This window comes from Oryx dammah, unplaced genomic scaffold (assembly GCF_014754425.2).
Source record: "Oryx dammah isolate SB20612 unplaced genomic scaffold, SCBI_Odam_1.1 HiC_scaffold_27, whole genome shotgun sequence".
In the NCBI taxonomy this organism is placed as follows: Eukaryota; Metazoa; Chordata; class Mammalia; order Artiodactyla; family Bovidae; genus Oryx; species Oryx dammah.
The window spans coordinates 3,590,350-3,611,632 of record NW_024070211.1 but is presented as its reverse complement, the minus strand read 5'-3'; the positions used below and the strand labels follow the sequence as shown (position 1 = coordinate 3,611,632).

The window sequence follows — 21,283 nt, the reverse complement described above, 5'->3', positions numbered from 1 at the left end:
TGTTTGTACTGTGAGTGACCGTCCTGTGTGTTGATGAGTGAGTCACCAAGAGGCTGCTCCTCTCGGATGGCTAACTCCTCCGCAGTGGCCCCCCGCCCTCTCTGCTTCTCTGGTGGAGTTTGGTCGGTTCTGGTTTCAGGGCGAGGGTAAACATGCTCAAAGTCTTATTTTTATCGTGGGGTGTTGCCTCGGTGGGACTAAGAAAACAGATACGCTTGTTATTCTCGGAATGATCTCCAAACTAACGCTGAAGCAAAGTGATGTAGCTTTCTTTGCAATTCTGTTTAAGAGGCATAAAAGTGGATCCACTGACTATCTAAAAGGCTCATCTTAAGTACACCCTGAACCACAGGCAATCGTGCACCCTGTTATCTCAACTTATAATGAAACCCTTAGTTTAAAAATGTGTAAAGAGAAACTGTTTTTGCTTCTTGGGGCAAGGTGGCTTTCCTTGGCATCAGACAAATGGTTGTAGAGTGTGAACAAAAGCAAAGTCTAGTGTGCGGGAGGCCTTGCTTTTGTCATGCCTGGTAGTGAGAGAGATCCATCACTAGTCTTGGAAGTTTTGCACTGGAATCAAGCCTTGTTTTATTTGTGTGTGTGTGTGTGGGGGGTGCTCTTGCCTGGAGAATCCCAGGGACAGAGGAGCCTAGTGGGCTGCCATCTGTGGGGTTGCACAGAGTGGGACACGACTGAAGCGACTTAGCAGCAGCAGCAGCAGCAGGGACGGCTGCTGGCCCATGGTCGCGCTCACCTCGCCTCTTCAGCAGGACTGCCCTGGATTTGCGGCTGTGGGCTGGGTCCCTGGGTACTTTCAGGGCAAGGACTGTTGTGTCAGAACCACCTGCCATCTGTTGGTGGAAATTTTCTGGATTCTACGGGATGAGTCACTCCTTTCTCCTGCTGTTCCTTCTGCTGCCAGGATGGATTTACCTACTGGACTTCATCAGGGGATGTGCTGGAGGGGCTTGGCATGTGGTGCTTTGTCCTGTGCAAAGTTTAGGTCCCTGATGCGCGATCGTCCCAGGGCCAGCGCTAGAAGAGGTGGGGAGGAGGCTCCCCTGAGTTTCGACAAGACGGAGAGATGACCAGACGCCATCCAGCCTGGCCCTCACCCCAAGGCCCTCCCAGATAGCGTGACAGCTGTTGTCTTCACCTGGCTGGAGTCCACAGTCTAAGGTGGTTCCACATTTTCTTGCCAACGCTGTCATGCTAGGGTGCCATCGTTGGCCAGCAAGCACAGCACAGGGCAAGCCCTGGGTGACTGTTGGTTAAACGAGTAACTCAGGTCTGCCACAGAGGGGCCCAACTTCAGACCTACCAGGGCCACCAAGAGTTGGGTCCTGGGCTCGGCTTAGCCCATGGGGCCAGGGCACCTGATGGGCAGTACCACCTACAGAGCCAAGAACTCTGAAATTCTGATGCAGTCTGTTCTTGACAACCTCAAGAGGAGAGTGAGTACTGGAATGATCTGGGGGAGAAATTCAGAAGTCTCTTTCCATACAAACAAGCTTAATGCTTTGATAGGTTTCCCTGCTGGCGTAGTTGGTAAAGAATCTGCCTGCAATGCAAGAGACCCCCTGCAATGCAGGAGATCAGGTATGATCCCTGGGTTAGGAAGAGCTCCTGTGGAGAAGGAAATGGCAACCAACTCCATTATTCTTGCCTGGGAAATCCCATGGACAGAGGCGCTGCGGGCTACAGTTCATGGGGTCACAAAGAGCTGGACACGACTTAGTGGCTAAACCACCACAGTGCTCCGCCATGAGCTGAGATCGGCGGCTTTGGGAAGGGTAGACATCTGGAGTGCCTGGGAGAGAAGACTTGGAACTCACAGCAGAGCCAAGTGCTTTGCCAAGGAGGACACTGCAGACCGGGTCCACGCAGCTGTCTGTCTGCGAGCCAAGTGTGGTGGCCGAAGTCTTGGGCTGAAACAAGACAACGCACGTCTCCACCGACTCATCTTCATGTGAACTGACTTTTACTGTTAGTACTGTTGTGTCCTGTACCCTCTCACACACACACAAAACCTCATTAAGGAGTTTCAAATCTAGCTTTATTAACAGATCCCCAAATATACTAAAATATTTCTATGCTTTATGCGTTCCAATTTTTTTCCCACCACCCCAAAATTCTAAGCTAGTAGCAGCAGCAAATCCCGAAGTGCACAACATTCTAACTCCTTCAAGCATGCTCCATTTCACTGCAGTTTGCTAAAGATTTCCTGCCTGGAGAAATTACCAAGTCCCAGGTGGGTGGGATTTTATTCTTACCACAGAGTAGGTGTGATTTCGTGGGAGGCTCTTCCTCCAGCCTCGGAGATCAGAGGCAGAGTTCTGTGCTCCAGTCCCGGGTGGGAGGCGAAACTCCTGGACTGTGAGTACCAGGCACGAGTTACCTGGCCCCTGGCTCCTCTGCAGGGTCAGCGGCCGGAGGATGGGGCCAGTGGCGGGGGCCTGACCAAGGCACTGCCCGCCCTGGCTGACCTTTGCAATCAGAGGAGTGGCTAACCAAAATGGCATTAAGAAATGTTGCAAAACATTCCAAAACAGCCTATTCTAGAATGATCTGGGTGGCGTGGGATGCAGTTTGGGACAAGGCAAGCCTTCTTCAGAGAAATGATGCTGGCGTTAATCTCCGGGGCTGTGTTATTGATTTGCTGGAAGTAACATTTCCAACTGCAGGCCTTATCTACACGCAAGATGCACCTGGTTTTGGTTTTGGTTTTGCTTTTTTGGCAGCATGTGGGATCTTAGTCCCCTGACCAGGGATTGAACCCACGTTCCCTGCATTGGAAGCCTGGAGTCTTATCTGCTGGACCACCAGAGAAGTGCTGACATGCACTTGCTGCGATGCTTCTAGAAGCCCTGCCTTCTCTGTGTACCTAGCAAGCGGGGTTGCTTATCAGTACTCAGGGCTTCCTGACAGCAGGGCTCTGGGAGGACAAGTGTTCCCCACTCTGAAGGGTGATTTGGCCATAAAGGGGATCCAGATGCGACATGGGAGCCTTGCTGAGCTCACCATATGAGGAAACTTTGGCAGATTTCCACGTCAGCACTTCAGAGCTGGAAAAACAAGGCTCGGGGGTCTGCCACACAGCTGCAGGCATCATGCTGATTGACCGGACATTTACTTGGGCACGTGGTCTCAGCACAGGTGCAGCAAAACGACACCAAACCCATGCGCCCTCTCCCTCCAGGGGATTCTAATTCAGAGAACGCGGGCACCCGTGTTATCTCCAGGGCGCCTCTGTGCTTGAAGTTGGGAGACCCTGAAACTGGGGGATAAAACAGTGTATCCACACCCAGATCAGCCAAGGGGGCCTTTCCTACAAACCTGTGCAGCCTTGTGGGTTTTTGTGTCATTTAAAAACAAACGATGCCACCACTGACAAATGCCAAGGACGGCAGACGCTGCTGGCTTTTCTGTTTGGGGGAAATTTTGTGCACAGAGGGCAGCTACCAAAAATTGTAAACCTGGTCAGACTCTGTTAAAAATATAACAGCTCCTGGCTACTCGCTGCTTATGGAAGGGATTTATTTTCCAGCTCTTGGACTCTCTCGGAAATGTTGATGTGCTGGGGGACCTGTATTAGCAAAAGACCTATTCTTTCCCCTGAAACCACCTCACACGAATGGTAATCCCCGAGAACTCGGGCCACCCGAGACTGGCAGAGGGGCTGCTCCCCAAACAAAGTCAACTGCCTGCTTCTTAAAGATGCCTGCAAGGAACACAAATGCCAGTGCAGTACTTCCTCAACCCTGGTTATTTAACAGACCAGAATCCTCTCTGGGAAGTGTTTAATCCTACATCAAATACAGAAAGGCGAACCACTGGCTTCCAGCGAGTGCAAGTTCATTGCAAAGGCAACCAGGTGCTCCAGGAAGGACCTGAGCTGCAAAGGAGGGCTGGGCTCTTCAGGGAGCAGCCTCGGTCACTCGCCAGTTCACTCCAGCGCTGGAGAGAACTGAACAACAGGAAGAGAATCTTCTTAAAGCATTTGGTGCGTGTGTAGATTTCACGGCTCCGAAGATGCTTGGAGGGCGGGCATCCCAAGAGCCACAGGTGCACCAGGTCCATATGGCACTTGGAAGCAAGCTGCTGGGGAGGCCGTGGCACCCATGCACGCACCTCGCTGAGACACCCAGGACCCCAGTTCGATGGCTGTGGACTCAGGACCAACCTTCCCCCTCTTCCTGGGAGATGCCCAGCACCGACTTGTTGGGGATTCCACAGTCCTGCAGAGACTTGCTGAGGTCAGAGAAGCGTCTCCTGGGCACCTCCATCGTCTCAATGCCGCAGTGTCGGTAGGTGGCCTTGTTCTTGTGCTCGGCCACGGCCACGACGGTCTGCAAGTCATCAGTTGGCCGGAAGTGGCGGACGAACCTTCGGCCTGAGGGTGAGCGGATGGCGAGCAGCAGCCTCGGCTCTTCATCTGATGGCTCTTCCAGGTCTCCGGCCCTGGAGGAGGTCTGTCTCTCGGTCCGCACGAGGACTCTCCTCTCTGGGGAACAGGTTTGAGCCTGGGGATCTTTTTCACCCATCTTCGTGGTGCAGGCCTCCTCCTGGGAAAGAGCCTGGGCGCTGCTGAGCTGCAGGGAGCCGGCCTTCTTAGCGACAGTCTCCAGGGCGCCCTCCTCCAGGGTCCTCCTGTTGATGGAAGGGAGGACTGGGTATTTATTGAGGGAAGAGGACACCCCAAAGGGCGCCTGCTGCAGCAGCTCTGGGATCTCACTGGGGGCTCCCTGATCTGGAGATCTGGGGGTGCAGGCTCCGGGTTTCTGGCTGCTTGGCGACTCGCAGGGAATGGCCGGAGGTAGAGAAGCTGGGGTGCGGCCAGAACAGCCCTCTGTGCCCGGGTGCTTGTGCAGTCTTGGCCGAGTACGTCCCTTGGCGGACTTGGGCCTCGTGACATGCATGTTTAGTGAGTCTGGCTGCCAAAGGAAGCTGTCGGTCGCCGTGCTGCCAACAGGGCTGCATTCAGGGGGGGCTACAGTCACAGGGGCTTCGGTGGCCATAGCTTCTCAACAGCCCTGAGGAAGCAAGAGAAAAGAGGAGGCCACCCGTTAAATGTTCTGGGACTTCTGGACCTGAGCCATCCCACTCCACAGGGGCCAGAATAAGGACCAGCCACAGTGCGGGGCAGGGGGAGGGGTGGTACAGAGCAGCTTCTCTCTAGAAGCTGCAGTTCATTCATTCATTCACTCCAGGCATTGGAATGTATCAGTGAACCCAAGTCCCTGCAACTCAAAATATTATAGTGAGAAGAGACTGGTGTTAAACCCACAGCAAATAGATCTTTTGAAAGAGTAACAACTGCTATGACAAAAACAAAGGTACCGCACCAGAGAGTGACTGGGCTGCCCGGTAGCTCAGCGGTAAAGAGCCTGCTTGGGATGCAGGAGACTGCCTACGAAGTAGGAGTGCCCAGATGCTCAGCCATGTCTGACTCTCCAATCCCAGGGACTGCAGCCGCCAGGCTCCTCTGTCCATGGGATTCTCCAGGCAAGAATACTGGAGTGGGCTGCCATACCCTTCTCCAGGGGATCTTCCCTACCCAGGGACAGAACCCAGGTCTCCCACATTGCAGGTGGATTCTTGACTGTCTGAGCCACCAGGGGCTCCCTTTGTTCCAAAGAGGGCAAGGAAGCCTGTTCGGTTGCCCAGCTGGGAAACTACGCTCAGCTTCACTTAAGACTTGAAAGCTAGACCCACAAGCGGCGTCCACTCCTTACAGAGGAGGGGCCCAATCCTCACTGAGGAGGAGCCCCTCTCTGCCACCCCGGTTTTCCCTCCCTTTATCCTTTCCTCCCTCTTTTCCCATCTCCTCAGAGCTTCTTTTCATTCAATCTTGTGTGGCTCGGTGCACCTCACTTCATGCAATGACCCTCTGCTGCCCCCAGTCACCAGGCTAGGGGAGGAGAGGAGACCCCACTGCTGGTCCACTCACTGGCCAGAACTCAGGGAGGACTCAGCTTCCAGACCAGGGCCAGCAGTCCCTTTCCATAAATGGCCGGAGAGTAAATATTTTCGGCTCTGTGGGCCACAGTCTGTCGCAGCTACTCATCTCTGCCCGCATAGTGTGAAAGCCGCCATCGACAGTGTGGAAATGAACGGGAGTGGCTTTGCTCCAAGAAAACTGCCTTTCTGGACACTGGCATTTGAATTTCGTACCCTTTTTCACGTGGCACGGAAGAGTCTTCTATTTTTCTCAACCATTAAACACTGTTGTTAGCTCATGCTCAGTCATGTCCGACTCTGTGAAGCCCCATGGACTGCAGGCCCGTCGTGCTCCTCTGTCCGTGGGGATTCTCCAGGCGAGAATATTGGAGTGGGCTGCCTTGCCCTCCTCCAGCGGATCTTCTTGACCCAGAACAAACTCAGGTCTTCCGCCTTGCAGGCAGGTATTTTACCGTCTGAGCCACCAGGGAAGCGCTGTTAGTTCGGGAGCCACACAAAGTGTGGGGACCCTCCCTGGTGGCCCAGTGATTATGAATCCACCTTGCAATGCAGGGGACGTGGGTTTCATCCCTGCTTGGGGAACTAAGATTCCACATGCCGTGGAGCAACTAAGCCTGTGTGCTGTAGCCAGAGTCTGTGCACTGCATCAAAGGTCCCACATGATGCAACTGAGACCAGACACAGCCAGATAAGTAAACAAATATTAAAAAAAAAACAAAACAGAAAGGAAGAGTGATGCCCCAAGGCCATCAAGCAACCTGAGAAACAGAACCCAGGTCCGTAATACCCAATTCTCAAGGACCAAGCTTGGCCTCTCCCCCACCACTGATCACGTTCTGTTTCTTCAGTAGCTGTTGACATTTCCGGTACATTGCTTTCTGCATCTATAGAAGTAGCTGCATGACCTTGAAAACATTATGTAACTAGCTCTAAACCTCAGTCTCTTTGTCTGCAACAGGAGGACAGTAATACGAAGCAGAGTAGGTAAGGCCATAAAAACCAGACTTGTAAAAGCTTAGGCTTTTCTGCTTTTGGTTTCCTCTTTGTTTAGTGCTTTCAATTATTTGAGGTAAAAAAGTCTTACCAGCTGCCTCAGAGTCCTTTTCCAGGGGGGCCTGTGGTGGGTCCACTCCCAGTTACCTCTAACTAGCTGGGTGCCTCACGGGACCCATGTCTACCCCCCTCACTGCCCAGAAATGCCAGAAGGTGGACCCCAACGAGCTACTGCTTATGAAACTGTCTCCAAAAAAGTGTTCTAATGTGTCCCTTCTTCTCCCACATTTTATTTATTTATTTGTGGGCACGCCACAAGGTGTGTGGGATCCTAGTTCTCTGACCACAGATCGAACCTGGGCCCTCAGCAGTGAAAGCACAGTGTCCTAACTGCTGGGCCACCAGGAAGTCCTCCCAGTCCCACACTTTTATCATATACTTACCTCTCATTGACTTATTCCAAGCTACCTTCATCACACAACCCTGAGTGATTCAACTCAAGCCTCTTAGTTCTGCACCCCAATATTCCCATTCTGTGCATATTACTATCCCTGCCTAATCTGAGGGAGTATGGCCCTCCTCGCTACTAAAACCACAGCTAAAACAAACATGCAACATTCCTATGTATTCTTGAAGTCCTCCTCAGCTCAAAGTCTGCTCTGTCTTAACTGCAAGGCCCTGTGTGTACTCCACTCTGCTCACAGCCTGAGCCTTTCCACACTCCCAAGTTCCCACTTCGTCTTTCACACTAAATCTGGCTGCTGGGGAGTTTGGGAGCCTTTTCGGCATTAAAAAAAAAAAAAAAGCCTGCCCAACTCCTTGTTAATTTAATCTATTTTCTGATCAACTGTGAAGAATGTGGGGTTTTTTCCCCTTTAATTTTAAAGCCTTTCACTTGTAATTAAGCAGCTCTGCACCTGAACTCACGGCAGTATGGGACGGTCAGAACTGCCCAACTGTTCTGCCAAAGAGAAGCTCAACTGGGAAGCGACTCCCCCTCTCTGCCCACCCTCCCCCCCTTGAGGAAGGGCTATTAATTCGCCACAGCTTCTACAGAATTATCACAGACTTGGCTTCTAACTCCCACACATGCCTGGGGAAGGTTTAACTGTCAGTAAGTTTGGTAACTTAGAAACCTCTTCCTTAACAACTTTGATGAGGAAAGTCATGTGTTCTCACAGGCGCTCTGCTGGATTATTTTTAACGGTGAAACTTGACTGTGTGCATGCACTTTCTATACCTTTTGCTGCTATATAATTATCCATGTTCACAGTCAAGACACCCTGGTCATAAGATAACATGACTTTGAGCTATCTCAGAGGGGAAAAAATCCTCAATTATGACTAATTCCTCTAAGCCCACTCATGGTTATTTAGAGATTAACACCTCCTCCAGGTAAAAGCGTTCCACCGAACCTGCTTTCATAACCCTCTGCCTCCTCGCGAGTGCAGGGACCACCTGCTACGTGGAGGGAACACCAACTTTCCCCAGCTTCTCCCGCAGGGCCAGGGGAGGTAGGGCAAACAGGTGTCTGGGGACCTGGGCCAGCGGTGCCTTTCGATTCTCACCTTGGGTCTCACGCTCTACCTGGGAGGCTTCTGCCACAGCCATCGTCAGCCCTGCTAGGCTCAGCTCACCACCTCTAGGCCTGGCACACTCTCAACCACAAAGTGATTTTTGACAGGATCTAGGCGTAGGCTTCTGTCAAGCTGCCAGCTGAATAGGCAAGTGGCCTGTTTACTTAAAACATAATAGCTGTACCCAGAGGCCTGCTAGGAGTCAGAAAACAAACATTGATAACTGTTTCCAAGGAACCGCCAAAGGACAGGTGCCCATTTCTTAGGATTAATTACCAAATCAGCTGGAAAGAGGGAGAATTTTGAGTGGAGAAGCTAAAGTCATATTCCTGCTTCCCAAAGGCTCCGACCTCCCCACAGAGGGTCAAACCACCCTATATCATTCACAACCCAAATCTAAGCCTACGATAAATGCAAGAAAATAATAAGCACCCACATACCATCTGCTGGTATATACCAAGGATACATACATTTGTTTTGAATTGGTCTTCTAAAAATGTTTATCAGTTAATACTCTCCCTTGCCAACACCCACCCCTCCTTGTGAAGCTTTCAGGATGAAAACACTCAGAAGAATCAGGAGAGGACAGCTGGCCTGAAAATGAGAACACTTTGGTACCATTCCCAGTTCTGCCCGGGACTAACGATTAGAATACACTGTCCTGTGCAGAGAGCCACGTTCAAAAGGGGGGAGTGGAGAAACTGGACCACAAGGCCACCAAGTGATGAAAGATTTGGAAAAGGAATTGGGGATGATTCCAACAGCAGTGAGGAGCAGTGATCAGGGGTTGGTGGAAGGGAAGAGCTCAATTCTTTTCCAAGTACAGGCAGCTCCAGAAGGAAGCAAGCTTGGGCAGCAGGAGCAATGTGGGAGGAGGGGCAAGAAAGAGCCTCTAGAAAGTGCCAATTGACTTGGGTGAAAGAGCACTGATCTGGGGGAGGCTCAGAGCTGGTTCCGGCCTCTGCCAGAGTCACAGGACGTCCGCCTGTCCCTCTCAGTCTGCGTCCGGTCTGTACTGCCCAGCCAGGAGGACATGGCCCAACGGTTTCCAAGGCCCCTCGGCTTCAGCAGAGCCCGGGAACCGTCCCATTCCGGCAACGGTGAGCTCTGGCCAGCTGGGCTGGCTTTGCCCCTGGGGAGTAGCCCCTTCCCTCCTGGAACCCCAGCCTGTCTCCCGGGGTTCGCCCCTGGGCCCTGCTCTGGGGAGGCCTTCCCCGGGGTGGAGGAACCGACGAGCCCTTCGGGGCTCGAGTCTGGCCCCTCCAGGGCCCCGGGGAGGCGGAAGACAGACCCTGGGGCCCGCCCAGCGGCCCAGCCGGCCGCGCTCACCTCCCCGCGCGGCTCCATCTGCTGTCGGTGTCAGGGCCCAGCCCGAGGGTAAACAGCCCGGGTCTCCGGGGCAACCACGCGGGTGGGCGGCCACGTGCTTCCGGTCTGACCGGAACAGCCAGAGAGGCCGGGGAGGGGGTGGGCGCGGTGGCGGTGAGGGGGTTGTCCCTGGAGACTTGGGGTGGGGGCCCGTGCCTGGCCTCCCCTGCCTCCTCTCTTCACTTGCCTGGCTGCTCATCTCCTGCGAGGAGAGGGCACCAGGCGAGGGGAGCCCTGGCCTGGCGCTGGGAGCGGCCTCCTGACTGCCTCAAACCCTTTTTGTGAGCAGTGGCCTAGCCCCGGACCCTCCTCAGTGTCCCGGGTTTTCAGATGAAGCTGCTGAGCTGGCTGATTCTTGGGAACCCGCGAATCCCAGCCGCTGTTGTAAGGGCATCTGTTTGGGTCTGGTACCGCTTGTCCGCCTAATGATTGCGCCTTATCTCAGCGCAGCCTGCCAACAGCTGCCTCTTGACCTCCTTTCCCCATCAGCCTGCCACTCCCAGGCCACATCCAAAACCCTCCTGTAACTGCATCTGCGGCCGGCTGACCCTCCTCTCCTGACCACTCCTTCTGCTTTGGTTAACTCCAGCCGCTTCTACCATGCTTGTCTTCCATCACCTTCCAGAGGCCGGTTCATCGCCTTTTCTGCTTTCCCCCCTGCAACCTGCGTCTTCTCTAGCCTGTCGAATCGAAGCTCCGTTGCCTCAGCTGTTCCCTCGCCAGAGTCCGTGCCCTGTGCTGCGGTCTTTACATCGCTCCCACCGGATGAAATCCCAGCCAGTCCACCCACACCGAGGTCCTGAAGAAATCCTGACAGGCGGTGATGTCATGGACATGGGTGGCCTCCAACCTCACCTGGACCCTCAGCCTTAACACAGAAATCCTTCCAGCTCAGTTCTGACTCCTTTCTTCTCACTGGCTGTTTCAAACCTTGTCCCCTCTCCTGGAATCTCTCGCCTCTCCCTGTTCCTCCTCCTGCTCAGAAGATAACCTTTCTCCCTCTTCAGAGAGAAAATAGCCGTCAGATGGAAGCTTCCTCAGCTCTCTGCCCTCAGAGCCGCAGACTCGCCTACTTCTGTCTCCTTGCTTTTCTCTCTCCCTCCGGTTCCAGTGAGAGGGGACCTGTCCTGTGATTCTAAGACCAACGGCTGCTCCAGGGCTGCCCTGAAGCCTGTCTCTTGTCCACGGGGCCCCACCCATCCGCAGCCTCCCCATACTCCAGACCTTCGCTCCTGCTGTCTCCTCTGCCTGGAACATTCTTCTCCACTCTCCGCAACCCTTCATCCCCTTCCTTTGCCTCATGCCCACCTATCCTTCAAATCCCAACTTAGTAGATGAACGTATTCTTCCAAGATGGAACTAAGGGAGCCTCAGAAGGAATCCTCCCTGGACTCTTTAGTCTGCCAGGCCCTGTTCTAGACTCTTGAAATTCCAAAGGAATGACTAGCGACTGTATCATCCGAGGACTTGGTGGCTCAGACGGTAAAGAATCTGTTCGCAATGCAGGTGACCCAGGTTCGATCCCAGAGTTGGGAAGATCCCCTGGAGGAGGGCGTGGCAACCCACTCCAGTATTCTTGCCTGGGGAATTCCATGGACAGAGGAACCTGGGGGGTTACAAGCCACAGGGTCACAAGGAGTCGGATACAACTGAGCGACTAACACTTTCACACAGATTGTTAGAAGATCGTGTTAGGAGACATTCAAGAGCCGTATATCATCAGAAGAAGGAGTTCAGATTCACTGTGTAGCCTGATGGCAATACATTTGCTACTGTGGCTAGCTCAGATATGTGGACCCAGGACTCTAATGGAGCAGGGCCCTGACCCTCCAGCAAGGTGTTCACACTTGGCTGAGAAGACAAGTCGCACAGCCATAAGGAGTTACAAATCAGACCCTCCTCAGCACAGTCTGAGCCATGGCTGGGAGAGCAGCGCGGGCTGGACGTGATTATGAGGCAAGTGACTGGCAGGGACTGGAAGTTCTCCGGGGGCCTGAGGAAGGGGGGGTTGTTTCAGCAGAGGTGTCTCTTCCCGTCTCAGAAAAGAAGCACCTGTTCTGCGGGAGCAGCTGGAGAGGGGCCTGGGCTGGGCAGGCTTCCTGCGCGGGTCACCCCCTCACCCGGCCTGCACACCCAGGGAGGCTCCTAAGGACCCACGAGGGTGCAGAAGGTGGAGGTTTTTGGAGCTGATGGTTCTGCAGCTCTGTGCTGCTGGCTTGTTTCTTGTAAATGCTTCTGTCAGAAAATATCTAAGCCAGGCTCTTCAGCCCTTCAACGCCCACCCCAAAAAAGATGAAAGTGGATTCTTCATCAGCTATTTTAATATCACCTAAGGATTATGCAATCCTTTGGAAAATCAAATTGGCTTCTCACCCCGTTTGTGTGTGTGAGTGAATGTGTTTGTGGGTGTGGATGTGTCCCTGTGTGGGCACACGGGGAAATGGTGCTTATGCCTGGGGTCTGTTTCATCTTTAGCGGCCTGTGCCTTTTGCTCCCAGGGGCCGTGGAATGCACAGCTCTGGGGGGGAAGGCTGCAGGGAAGGGAAGCAGAGGAGGCCGGCCAGCCAGTTGCTGTGTCTGCCTGCTTTTTAAAGAGAAGGCTGACTCTGTGCCTTTGTCTCGCCTCCTTCTTTGAAGAGGATGCCTTTAAAGGATGAGCCCTGTAATTCCGGGTCTCTGGCACAAACACAAGGTGGGTTCTCAGTAAACAGGGCCATAGGTCACTGCCCTGTGGGTGTCCATGTGGACTCACCTCCTTTCCAGCCCTGGCTCTCTCTGCTCCCCAGCCCTCTTCCTGGGCTTCAGCCAGCTTGTTCCCCAAAGGCACCCCCAGCTTTTTCATCTTCAGGGTCTTCATGCCTGCCTACCCGGACCTTGGTCCCTTCCTTGAAGTTAATCCAAATTCACTGACCCTTCGAGACTCTTCTTAAAAATCACCACTTTCTTAAAGCCTTTCCTGACCATACCCGCCCCCCCACACCATCCTGTGCTTTCTCTAATCCCTTTCAGTTCAGTGGAAGCTGCCAGGGATGGCACCGTGGACTTTACTAGGTCAGCTCTTCTGATCGTCATCACTCTCCTCCTTACCAATGTAGTTGCAAAAAACAGTTGAGCCTCAGCGCCCCCCGCCCCAAAGTTAATGATTGGCAGAGAAGTGTTAGAACCCCAGTTTGGCTGATTCCAAAGCCCATTGTGTACCCTGCAGCCTCATCTCACCCCCTGGCGTTCCCACCTGGCACTTGCCCTGTACCTGCCTCTTGTGCTGGAAGAGAGGTGGCAGGTGTGACCTCTGGGGTCAAGGCTTGAGTCTGAATTCCAGCTCCACCACTTGCTAGCTGGCCACCTGGGGTAAATGCTTTAACTTCTGTGGACCTCAGTTTCACATCTTAGAGTGCGATGATAAGAATAGGATTGTTGTGAGGCTGAGATGAGATAATGCGTGTACAGGTTTTAGCACAGTGTGTGGCCGGTAGTAAATGCTCGGTGAGGGTTAAGTCCATTGCGCTGTTGTTCTCGGTTCACAGGGCACCTCCCCTTCAGGTGGTTATGAGCTCCCTGTGGGCAGGAAGTTGCCTGCGTCTGTGTCCCCTGCTTTGTGGTGGGTGCATAGCAAATGAGAATTAGAGTAACATCAGTGGTGATGTTGATTGCACAGCTGACTTTTCTACAAGAGATCCTGCACGCTGCCCATTGGTATCCCCCCTGAGGGTATGTGGCTTGAAGTGGAAATAACCTCTCCCAGGGCTGGGCTGAAGGCAGGAGCTTCAGGTTCTTAGCAGCTTGTCCCCAGAGACCAATTGGCCTTTTCGTTTGTTTGTTTTTCAATTAGAGACTTGTGGATTTTGGCGTCTGTGCCCCCGTGGCCCAGTCTGTCTGTCCTCAGTCTCATTCGACATGTCTATTGAGATCACAGCCTTGAAGCAGAAGGTCAACTGGGGGGGTCTTTTGGTAAAGAGGCCAAGAGACTGGCACAGTTAGTTGTGCCTCCTGATGAATCAGCTTCCTGAGGGCACTGCAAGAGAAGTTTCTAGAGAATGAAATTTGCCCCTTGAAGTACTGTAGCTGTTTTTTTTTTAATATTATTTCTGCCATATGGTTGGAAAATATCCAAAAATGTATCGCCTACCTCCCAGTGTTCTTCAGCAAAGCATACCAGTCATGGTAACTCACCTTGGCTATTGGTGACCGAGTGCTGTCACCATCGGCAGCTTGCTGAGTCTTGCCAGCAGTCCGTGGGGGCCAGATTATGGTCTCCGCCCCACAGATGAAGACGCTGAGGCTCGGGGGAGCTTCAGTGGCTCTGCCAAGAAGTGGCCAACTCTGCACAATGCAACGTTTTCCTGGGGCTTGGAAGGCATTAACTACACCCCCAGGTGAAACACTGTTGACGTGACTGCAGCCATCTGCCCCGCACTCACAGCCCCAGGTTCACGGGCTCGGTCAGTTATCCTTTCAATCATTCCTCTCTCTCCCCTGCCTCCTGGTAAGAGCAGCCACTCCTTTTGTCATGTCTGTCCTGCTTCTGGGTCTGAGAAAAAGAGGCTGATTCTCCTGCCAGAATTCTGTCTACCGTAAGAGCCTTGTGCCATGTGCTTGGATGCTCAGGGCTGTCTTCAGTTTTGTTTTCTCAGCCTTGTTTTGGATAGTTAGAGGGCTTGGCTCAGTGACCCACGGGTCAGCAAGAGAACTGCTAAGGGGGTTCGGGGTGCTGAGTTTGGAGTCAGACACACCTGGGGACTTCCCTGATGATCAGATGCAGGGGCCATGGGGTCGATCCCTGGCTGGGGAACTAAGAGCCCATAAGCCTCGTGATGTGGCAAACAGAAAGATAGTAGACTGAGACACACTTGGATTAAGCCCTGGCTCTGTCAGTTTGCAGGGCAACATACCTAACCTCTGCCAGTCTCTGTCCCATTGTCCACGCACTGCGGTTGATCACCTGTGCCAGGCTTAGCCTCATTCTGGTCCTCCATGGTTGTAGCTTTGCTTTTATTTATGAGACTTGAAGCATGGTAGGACTCGGACCATTCATTCATTCGATCCTCAAATATTGATTACTGCACATCTCTTCATGTCTAGTTTTCTTTATCAGAAAAACAAAGATAATGGTAGTACTTATCTAGCTGAGGACTAGATATGAGGACTTAATGTGTAAATATATGTGAAGTTGCTCAGACTTGTGCCACGTAGAAAGTAAACGTGATACACATTAGCCATCATTTTTAGTACTAGCTGGTGCCAGGCACAGGACTGGCGGGACTCCAGGTGAACAGCATAATGGTGACCCTTACGGACGTTGCAGGCTCCTTCCTCCTTCTGTTCTCCATGGGGAGAAAAAAACCGAGCAATGTTTTATCACTGTCCACGGAAGATGAATTGATGGGTTTGAGAGAGTCGCTCTTAGGGACCCGCCTGCCCATGGCTCCCTCCGCCTCCCCCTTCATCAAGTTTCTATGCCTCTGATCCTGTGCTCTTGGCTTTGTTTCAAGTCCCCCGTAAACGATTAGTTAAAGGGAGAGGACCATGTCCGTCTTGCCTAAGTTGTAGCTGTGGAGGTCAGTGTCTGTGGAAAAGCTCTGTAGCCTTCAAAGGGCCTCACGGACAAGAGGTCTAGGCAGTGGGCGCCCAGCGAGGTGGAAGGAGCACTGGATTTGGAGTTGGGATGTAGGCTTGTCCTGCCCCCCCCACCTGCACCCCGCAACTTGGTAAGCGGCGTGGGTCTCTTTCAGGCCATGTCTCCCCTCTGAGTTGGCTTCTCAACTGTCAAGTGAAGAAGTGATAGGTCCTACCTGGAAGGGTTGCAGTGAGGAGTAAACAGATGCAGAAAACAAACTTGAGGTCATTCAAGGCCCCCCTAAATGCCTCCTTCCTTTTGGAATTGAGTCCAGAGCTCCCTTCTCTGAGCTCAAAGGCATTTATTTACTCGGCCACTAGAGGGCACACACATCACTCTCGTAGACTGGCCTCCCTGGACCCAGGCTTAGGTGGAGGGGTGCAGCCCTGGGAGGCTCCCTGGAGAGAACACCTGTGCAAAAGTGGACACCGCAGAGTTGGGGAGCGGGAGAAGCTGACACCTGGAGGCAGCTGCTGAGGCCACAGGTGGTCCCCCAGGGTGCTCAGGGCCTGGGCTGGCCTTTCAGAGATGTCCGGGAGGAGACAAGGGGGCCGCCCTTTATTTATTTTCAGAGATGTCCGGGAGGAGACAAGGGGGCCGCCCTTTATTTATTTTCTTATTGAAGTATAGTTGACATACAGTGTCATGTTAATTTCAGGAGTCCACCATCGTGGCTGATGAAACACGCTGTGCAATGGTGACCGTGATAAGTCTGTTAACCGTCTGTCACCACACGAAATTATCACAGCATTAACTATAGTCCTTATGCTGTGTGTTACATCCCCATGCCATTTGATAACTGGAAGTCCCTGCCTCTCAATGCCCTCACCTCCTTCGCCCAGCCCCACCTCCCTTCCCTGTGGAAACCACCTGTCTGTTCTCTGTATCTATGACTGTTTCTGTTCGAGTTGTTCATTTGTTTTGTGTTTCAGATTCCACATATAGCTGGAGTCATATGGCATGTGTCTTTCTCTGTATGACATTTCACTTGGCCTAATATCCTCTAGGCCAATCCATGTTGTTGCAAATGGCAAACAATTTAGTTTTTTATGGCTGGGTAGTATTTCATTCTGGAGAAGGAAATGGCAACCCACTCCAGTATTCTCGCTTGGAAAACCCTGTGGACAGAGGAGCCTGGAGGGCCTCAGTCCATAGGGTTGCAAAGAGTTGGACATGACGTAGCAACTGAGCAAGAATATTTCATTATACATACACGTTAAGGAATGCTTAGGTTGCTTCCTATCTTGGCTATCGTGAATAAGGCTGCAGTGGATATAAAGGTCATGTGTCTTTTCAGATTCGTGTCTCTGTTTTCTTTGGATGACTACCCAGAAGTGGAGTAGTTGGATCGTAGGTAGTGATGCAAGGAGATCCAACCAGTCCATCCTAAAGGAGATCAGTCCTGAATATCATTGGAAGGACTGATGCTGAAGCTGTAACTCCAATACTTTGGCCACCTGATGGGAAGAACTGAAAGTTGAACTTTAAGCCAACTTTTTCACTCTCCTCTTTTACTTTCATCAAGAGGTTTTTTAGTTCCTCTTCACTTTCTGACCGACCTAGATAGCATACTCAAGAGCAGAGACATTACCTTGCAGACTAAGGTCCATCTAGTCAAGGCTATGGTTTTTCCAGTAGTCATGTATGGATGTGAGAGTTGGACTGTGAAGAAGGCAGAGCACCAAAGAATTGATGCTTTTGAACTGTGGTGTTGGAGAAGACTCTTGAGAGTCCCTTGGACTGCAGGGAGATCTAACCAGTCCATTCTGAAGGAGATCAACCCTGGGATTTCTTTGGAAGGAATGATGCTAAAGCTGAAACTCCAGTACTTTGGCCACCTCACGCGAAGAGTTGACTCATTGGAAAAGACTTTGATGTTGGGAGGGATTGGGGGCAGGAGGAGAAGGGGACGACTGAGGATGAGATGGCTGGATGGTGTCACTGACTCGATGGACATGAGTTTGAGTGAACTCCAGGAGTTGGTGATGGACAGGGAGGCCTGGTGTGCTATGATTCATGGGGTCTCAAAGAGTCGGACACGACTGAGCAACTGAACTGAACTGAACTGAACTGAACTGTGAAGAACTGACTCATTGAAAAAGACCCTGATGATGGGAAAGATTGAAGGCGGGAGGAGAAGGGGACGAAAGAGGATGAGATGGTTGGATGGCATCACCAACTCAATGGATATGAGTTTGAATAAACTCCGGGAGTCAGTGATAGACAGGGAAGCTTGGCATGCTGCAGTCCATGGGGTCAAAAAGAGTCAGACATGACTGAGACTGAGTCTCATTTGAGATTCAGATTGAGATTGATTGAGATTGAGACACGACTGAACTGAACTGATGGTAGTTCTATTTTTAACATTTTGAGAAACCTCCACACTGTTTGGCTACACCAATTTACGTTCCTATCAGCAGTGCCCAAGAATTCCCTTTCTCAACATCCTGGGGACTTGGTCCTTTAAATCATCACCTCCAGCGGCTAATCCTCCCATCATGGCCGGGTAGGGTCACAACCTTGGAGCAGACAGAGGCAGCTCCCAGTGAGTGAGAGTGTCAGAAGTAGCTGATATCCCATTCCTAAAGAGGGGGCCTGCCAGAGACTGCCAAGCATTCAGGAAGCAATGGAGAGCCAACCAGACTCTCTTCCCATGGGGTGCTTTTGATCCAGATATGGTCTGTAAGTGTACTTAGCTCTTTGGTCTCTAACCAGCTTGGAGGCCCTCCTGGGGCCACAATCTTGTCTCCTTAGAAGAAGGCATGTGTGTGCTAAGTTGCTTCAGTCGTGTCCGACTCTTTGAGACCCCATGGACTGTAGCCCTCCAGGCTCCTCTGTCCATGGGATTCTCCAGGCAAGGATACTGGAGTGGGTTGCCATTTCCTCCTCCAGGGGGATCTTCCTGACCCCGGGATCGAAACCAGGCCTCCCACACTGCAGGCGGACTCTTCACCGCCGAGCCACCAGGGAATAGTCGATGCTTATTAAGAGCCTGCACTATCTCGTTACCGGAAATGCACCCAGCTCCCTTTCTCCTTCTCGCCAAAGTGTCGTCACTCGCTCTTTTGAAAAATATGAGTCCCTTCATCATGGGCTAAACCATCACACAGTTATTTTTTTTTAACACTCAAAAGGAACAAAGGAAGTCAGCCTGTAAGATGGAACCTAATTTAAAAACATCCCTTGCAGCATCTGAGATGAAGGCTGGCTGGGACTAGGCCCCGTCAGGGCCCAGCCTCTCATCATCTACCAGAAGCTTGCCAGTGAGGGCAAAAGTAGCAAATCCTCCCAGGATGCTCGAGCAGGACGCTTGGTTTTGAGATTTTCCTGGGAAACTTTGCCACAGGACTCCATGTGAGGACATGGGACCCTGAGCCCACATCCTGCTCTGTCATCCTGGGAGACGTGCCGGTTATGGCTACCATTACCATTGCTAATGACCTTCCCAGGTGGCTCAGAGGTGAAGAATCTGCCTGCCGATGCACGAGACGTAGGTTCGATCCCTAGGTCTGGGAGACCCCCCTGGGAGGGGGGATGGCAACCCACTCCGGTATTCTAACCAGGAAAATCCCGTGGACAGAGGAGATTGGCAGGCTACAGTCCATGGTGTTGCTAAGAGTCATGCATGGCTGAGCAGGTACGCATGCACCGTTGCTAATAGTAATAAGAAGGGTGTGGTCTCCTGGTACAGCATTTTATAGTGCCAATCTGTTTTACTTGCTTTATTTAGTTGATCTGCACAAGTCTGTGCAGTAAGGGGCTTTGTGAGCAGGAGGAAGTTGTCCAAACTCACTGGGCCTCGGTTTTTCCATCTCGAAACTGATAATAGAGTTTTTCAGGTTATGGCGAGGATTAAATAATGTAACACACCTGAAGCCCTTAAGGAAAATAGCACCTGGCATCTACTAGTTTCTTTTTATTTCTTCTGTACAAAGAATTTACTTTATTGGAAATAAATAGATGTGATAAGTGATCTGCTAAGTGTTTTTCTTTTTTTAAATTGAAGTATAATTCATTTACAATGCTGTGTTAGTTTCAGGTGACAGCAGAATGACTTGGGTATGTGTTAGTCGCTCAGTCGTGTCCGACTCTGTGTGACCCCATGGACTGGAGCCCCCCAGGCTCCTCTGTCCCTGGGATTCTCCAGGCAAGAATCCTGGAGTGGGTAGCCATTCCCTTCTGCAGGGCCTCTTCCCGACCCAGGGATTGAACCTGGGTCTCCTGCACTGCAGGCAGACGCTTTACCATCTGAGCCGCCAGGGAAGCCCCGTTTAGTTAGGCATCTATCTATTCTTTTCCAGATTCTTGCCCCATGTAGGTCGTTAGAGTGCTGAGTAGAGTTCCCTGTGCCGTGTAGTAGGTCCTTGTTGGTGGTCTATTTTATTTACAATAGTGTGTGTCTGTTAATCCCAAACTCCTGATTTGTCCACCCACCCCCACTTCCCTCTTTGGTAGTCATTAGTTTGTTTCCTATGACTATGAGTCTATTTCTGTTTTGCAAATAAGTTCATTTGTATAATTTTTTTAAGATTCCAACTAATTTCTTAATAAATGTTTGAAATGATTGATAGGCAATTTTAGTCTCTTTAGGAGAGGAAACTGGGATTCAGAAGGGCTAAGTTTATGGATAAGTTACTTGGTCATCAAGGAAGGAAAACCCAGGGGGACTGCCATGTGAATGGGGCCAGACTTTCCCGCACTGGATTTCCATCACGAGCCGTGTAGCATTGCCTGTCAACTTGGCACCACAGGAAATACTGACTCTTCAAAAGAAAACTAAACAAGGGTGAAGGCTTAGTGTTGCCAGAGAAAGAAATTAAAAAAAAAAAAAAAAAACAAACACGTGGACTTTTCAAACAATTGAACCATTCTTATCTTTATATTTAGGTCTAAATACCCGAGGGGGAATCATATTCAGAGGTGATTAGGTTTAAAAAGGTCTCTGCTCGGAGCCCCCCACTGAGGGCTTTTGGAGACCTGCGCTGTAGCTGTGGGTTTCAGTACCACGTGGCGTCCCTCATTTTGGTCATTTTCTCCCCAAATAGGACTTCAGCGGGCAGAGCCCTCGGAAACAGAGGACCGTGTGGTTGTGGCGCCTTGGGCCGTCTGAGCTCCTCGGGGATGAAGGTCTTCGGGGTTATCGTGGTCTTTGCCTCCTGCTGTAAGTAGTTACAGCGGGGCGAGCTCCAAGGTGTTACCCCCTGTCTGTGTCTGTGTCTGGGGCGGCCCCTCCTCAGGTGGCGTCAGGTGAGTGGAATCAAGCGTCGCTCAAAGGGGAACCCGGAGTGAAGAGGGCCCCCACCGAAGTCCTGCTTCTGCGGCTTCTGCACAAAGCACTCAGCCCAGTGCTGGGATCTCACGGAACATTTAGAAAGTCAAGGCTGCTAACCTTTTGCTAAGAAAGAGGGCATCTGGCCACTTTGTACCACACACGTACCTTTCAGGAGCCTTGGGTGCGGGCTGCCTTTATTTACTTATTTTTAAGTTCACTTTTACTGGCGTATAGTTGATTTACAATGCTGTGTTAGTTTCCCGGCATAGCACAGTTATACAGCATGTGCCTATGTCTCCTCTCTTATAGACTCTTTTCCCATACAGGTCGTTACCGAGTGTAGAGTAGAGTCCCTGTGCTATGCAGTGGGCTCCTATTAGTTCCGTGTTTTATATGCAGTTGTATGTATGTATCAGTCCCAGTCTCTCAGTTCATCCCTCTCCTCTTGCCTCCTTGGTAACCCTAGTTTGTTTTCTGCATCTTAAGTTGCCTTCATTT

At 51.6% G+C, this 21,283-nt stretch overlaps 2 protein-coding genes across 7 annotated transcripts in view; one reads left to right on the top strand and one right to left on the bottom strand.

Annotated features, from left to right (window-relative positions):
- Positions 1-1,959: 1,959 nt before the first annotated feature.
- On the bottom strand, positions 1,960-12,967 carry UBXN10 (UBX domain protein 10). 3 transcript variants are annotated; one of them, XM_040229458.1, is made up of 2 exons: positions 12,652-12,967; positions 1,960-5,033 (listed from the first exon to the last, which is right to left on the bottom strand). In XM_040229458.1, the coding sequence occupies exon 2, from the start codon at positions 5,016-5,018 to the stop codon at positions 4,173-4,175; it is 846 nt and encodes a 281-aa protein (XP_040085392.1). In that variant the 5' UTR covers positions 5,019-5,033; positions 12,652-12,967; the 3' UTR covers positions 1,960-4,172. The 3 variants fall into 3 exon arrangements, with proteins under 3 accessions (XP_040085392.1, XP_040085391.1, XP_040085393.1); XM_040229457.1 differs by lacking the exon at positions 12,652-12,967 and adding an exon at positions 9,861-9,928; XM_040229459.1 differs by lacking the exon at positions 12,652-12,967 and adding an exon at positions 8,523-9,184.
- The window catches only part of PLA2G2C (phospholipase A2 group IIC), a 27,657-nt gene continuing 15,647 nt past the window's right edge, over positions 9,274-21,283 (top strand). Inside the window, exons 1-2 of one of the 4 annotated variants that reach the window (XM_040229462.1) lie at positions 9,274-9,631; positions 20,559-20,674. In XM_040229462.1, coding sequence (XP_040085396.1) covers positions 20,635-20,674 — 40 coding nt within the window. In that variant the 5' untranslated portion in view covers positions 9,274-9,631; positions 20,559-20,634. Of the gene's footprint in view, positions 9,632-13,105; positions 14,339-15,290; positions 15,605-20,558; positions 20,675-21,283 lie in introns of those variants that run through there. The other 3 variants (XM_040229463.1, XM_040229464.1, XM_040229460.1) reach the window with 3 other exon arrangements.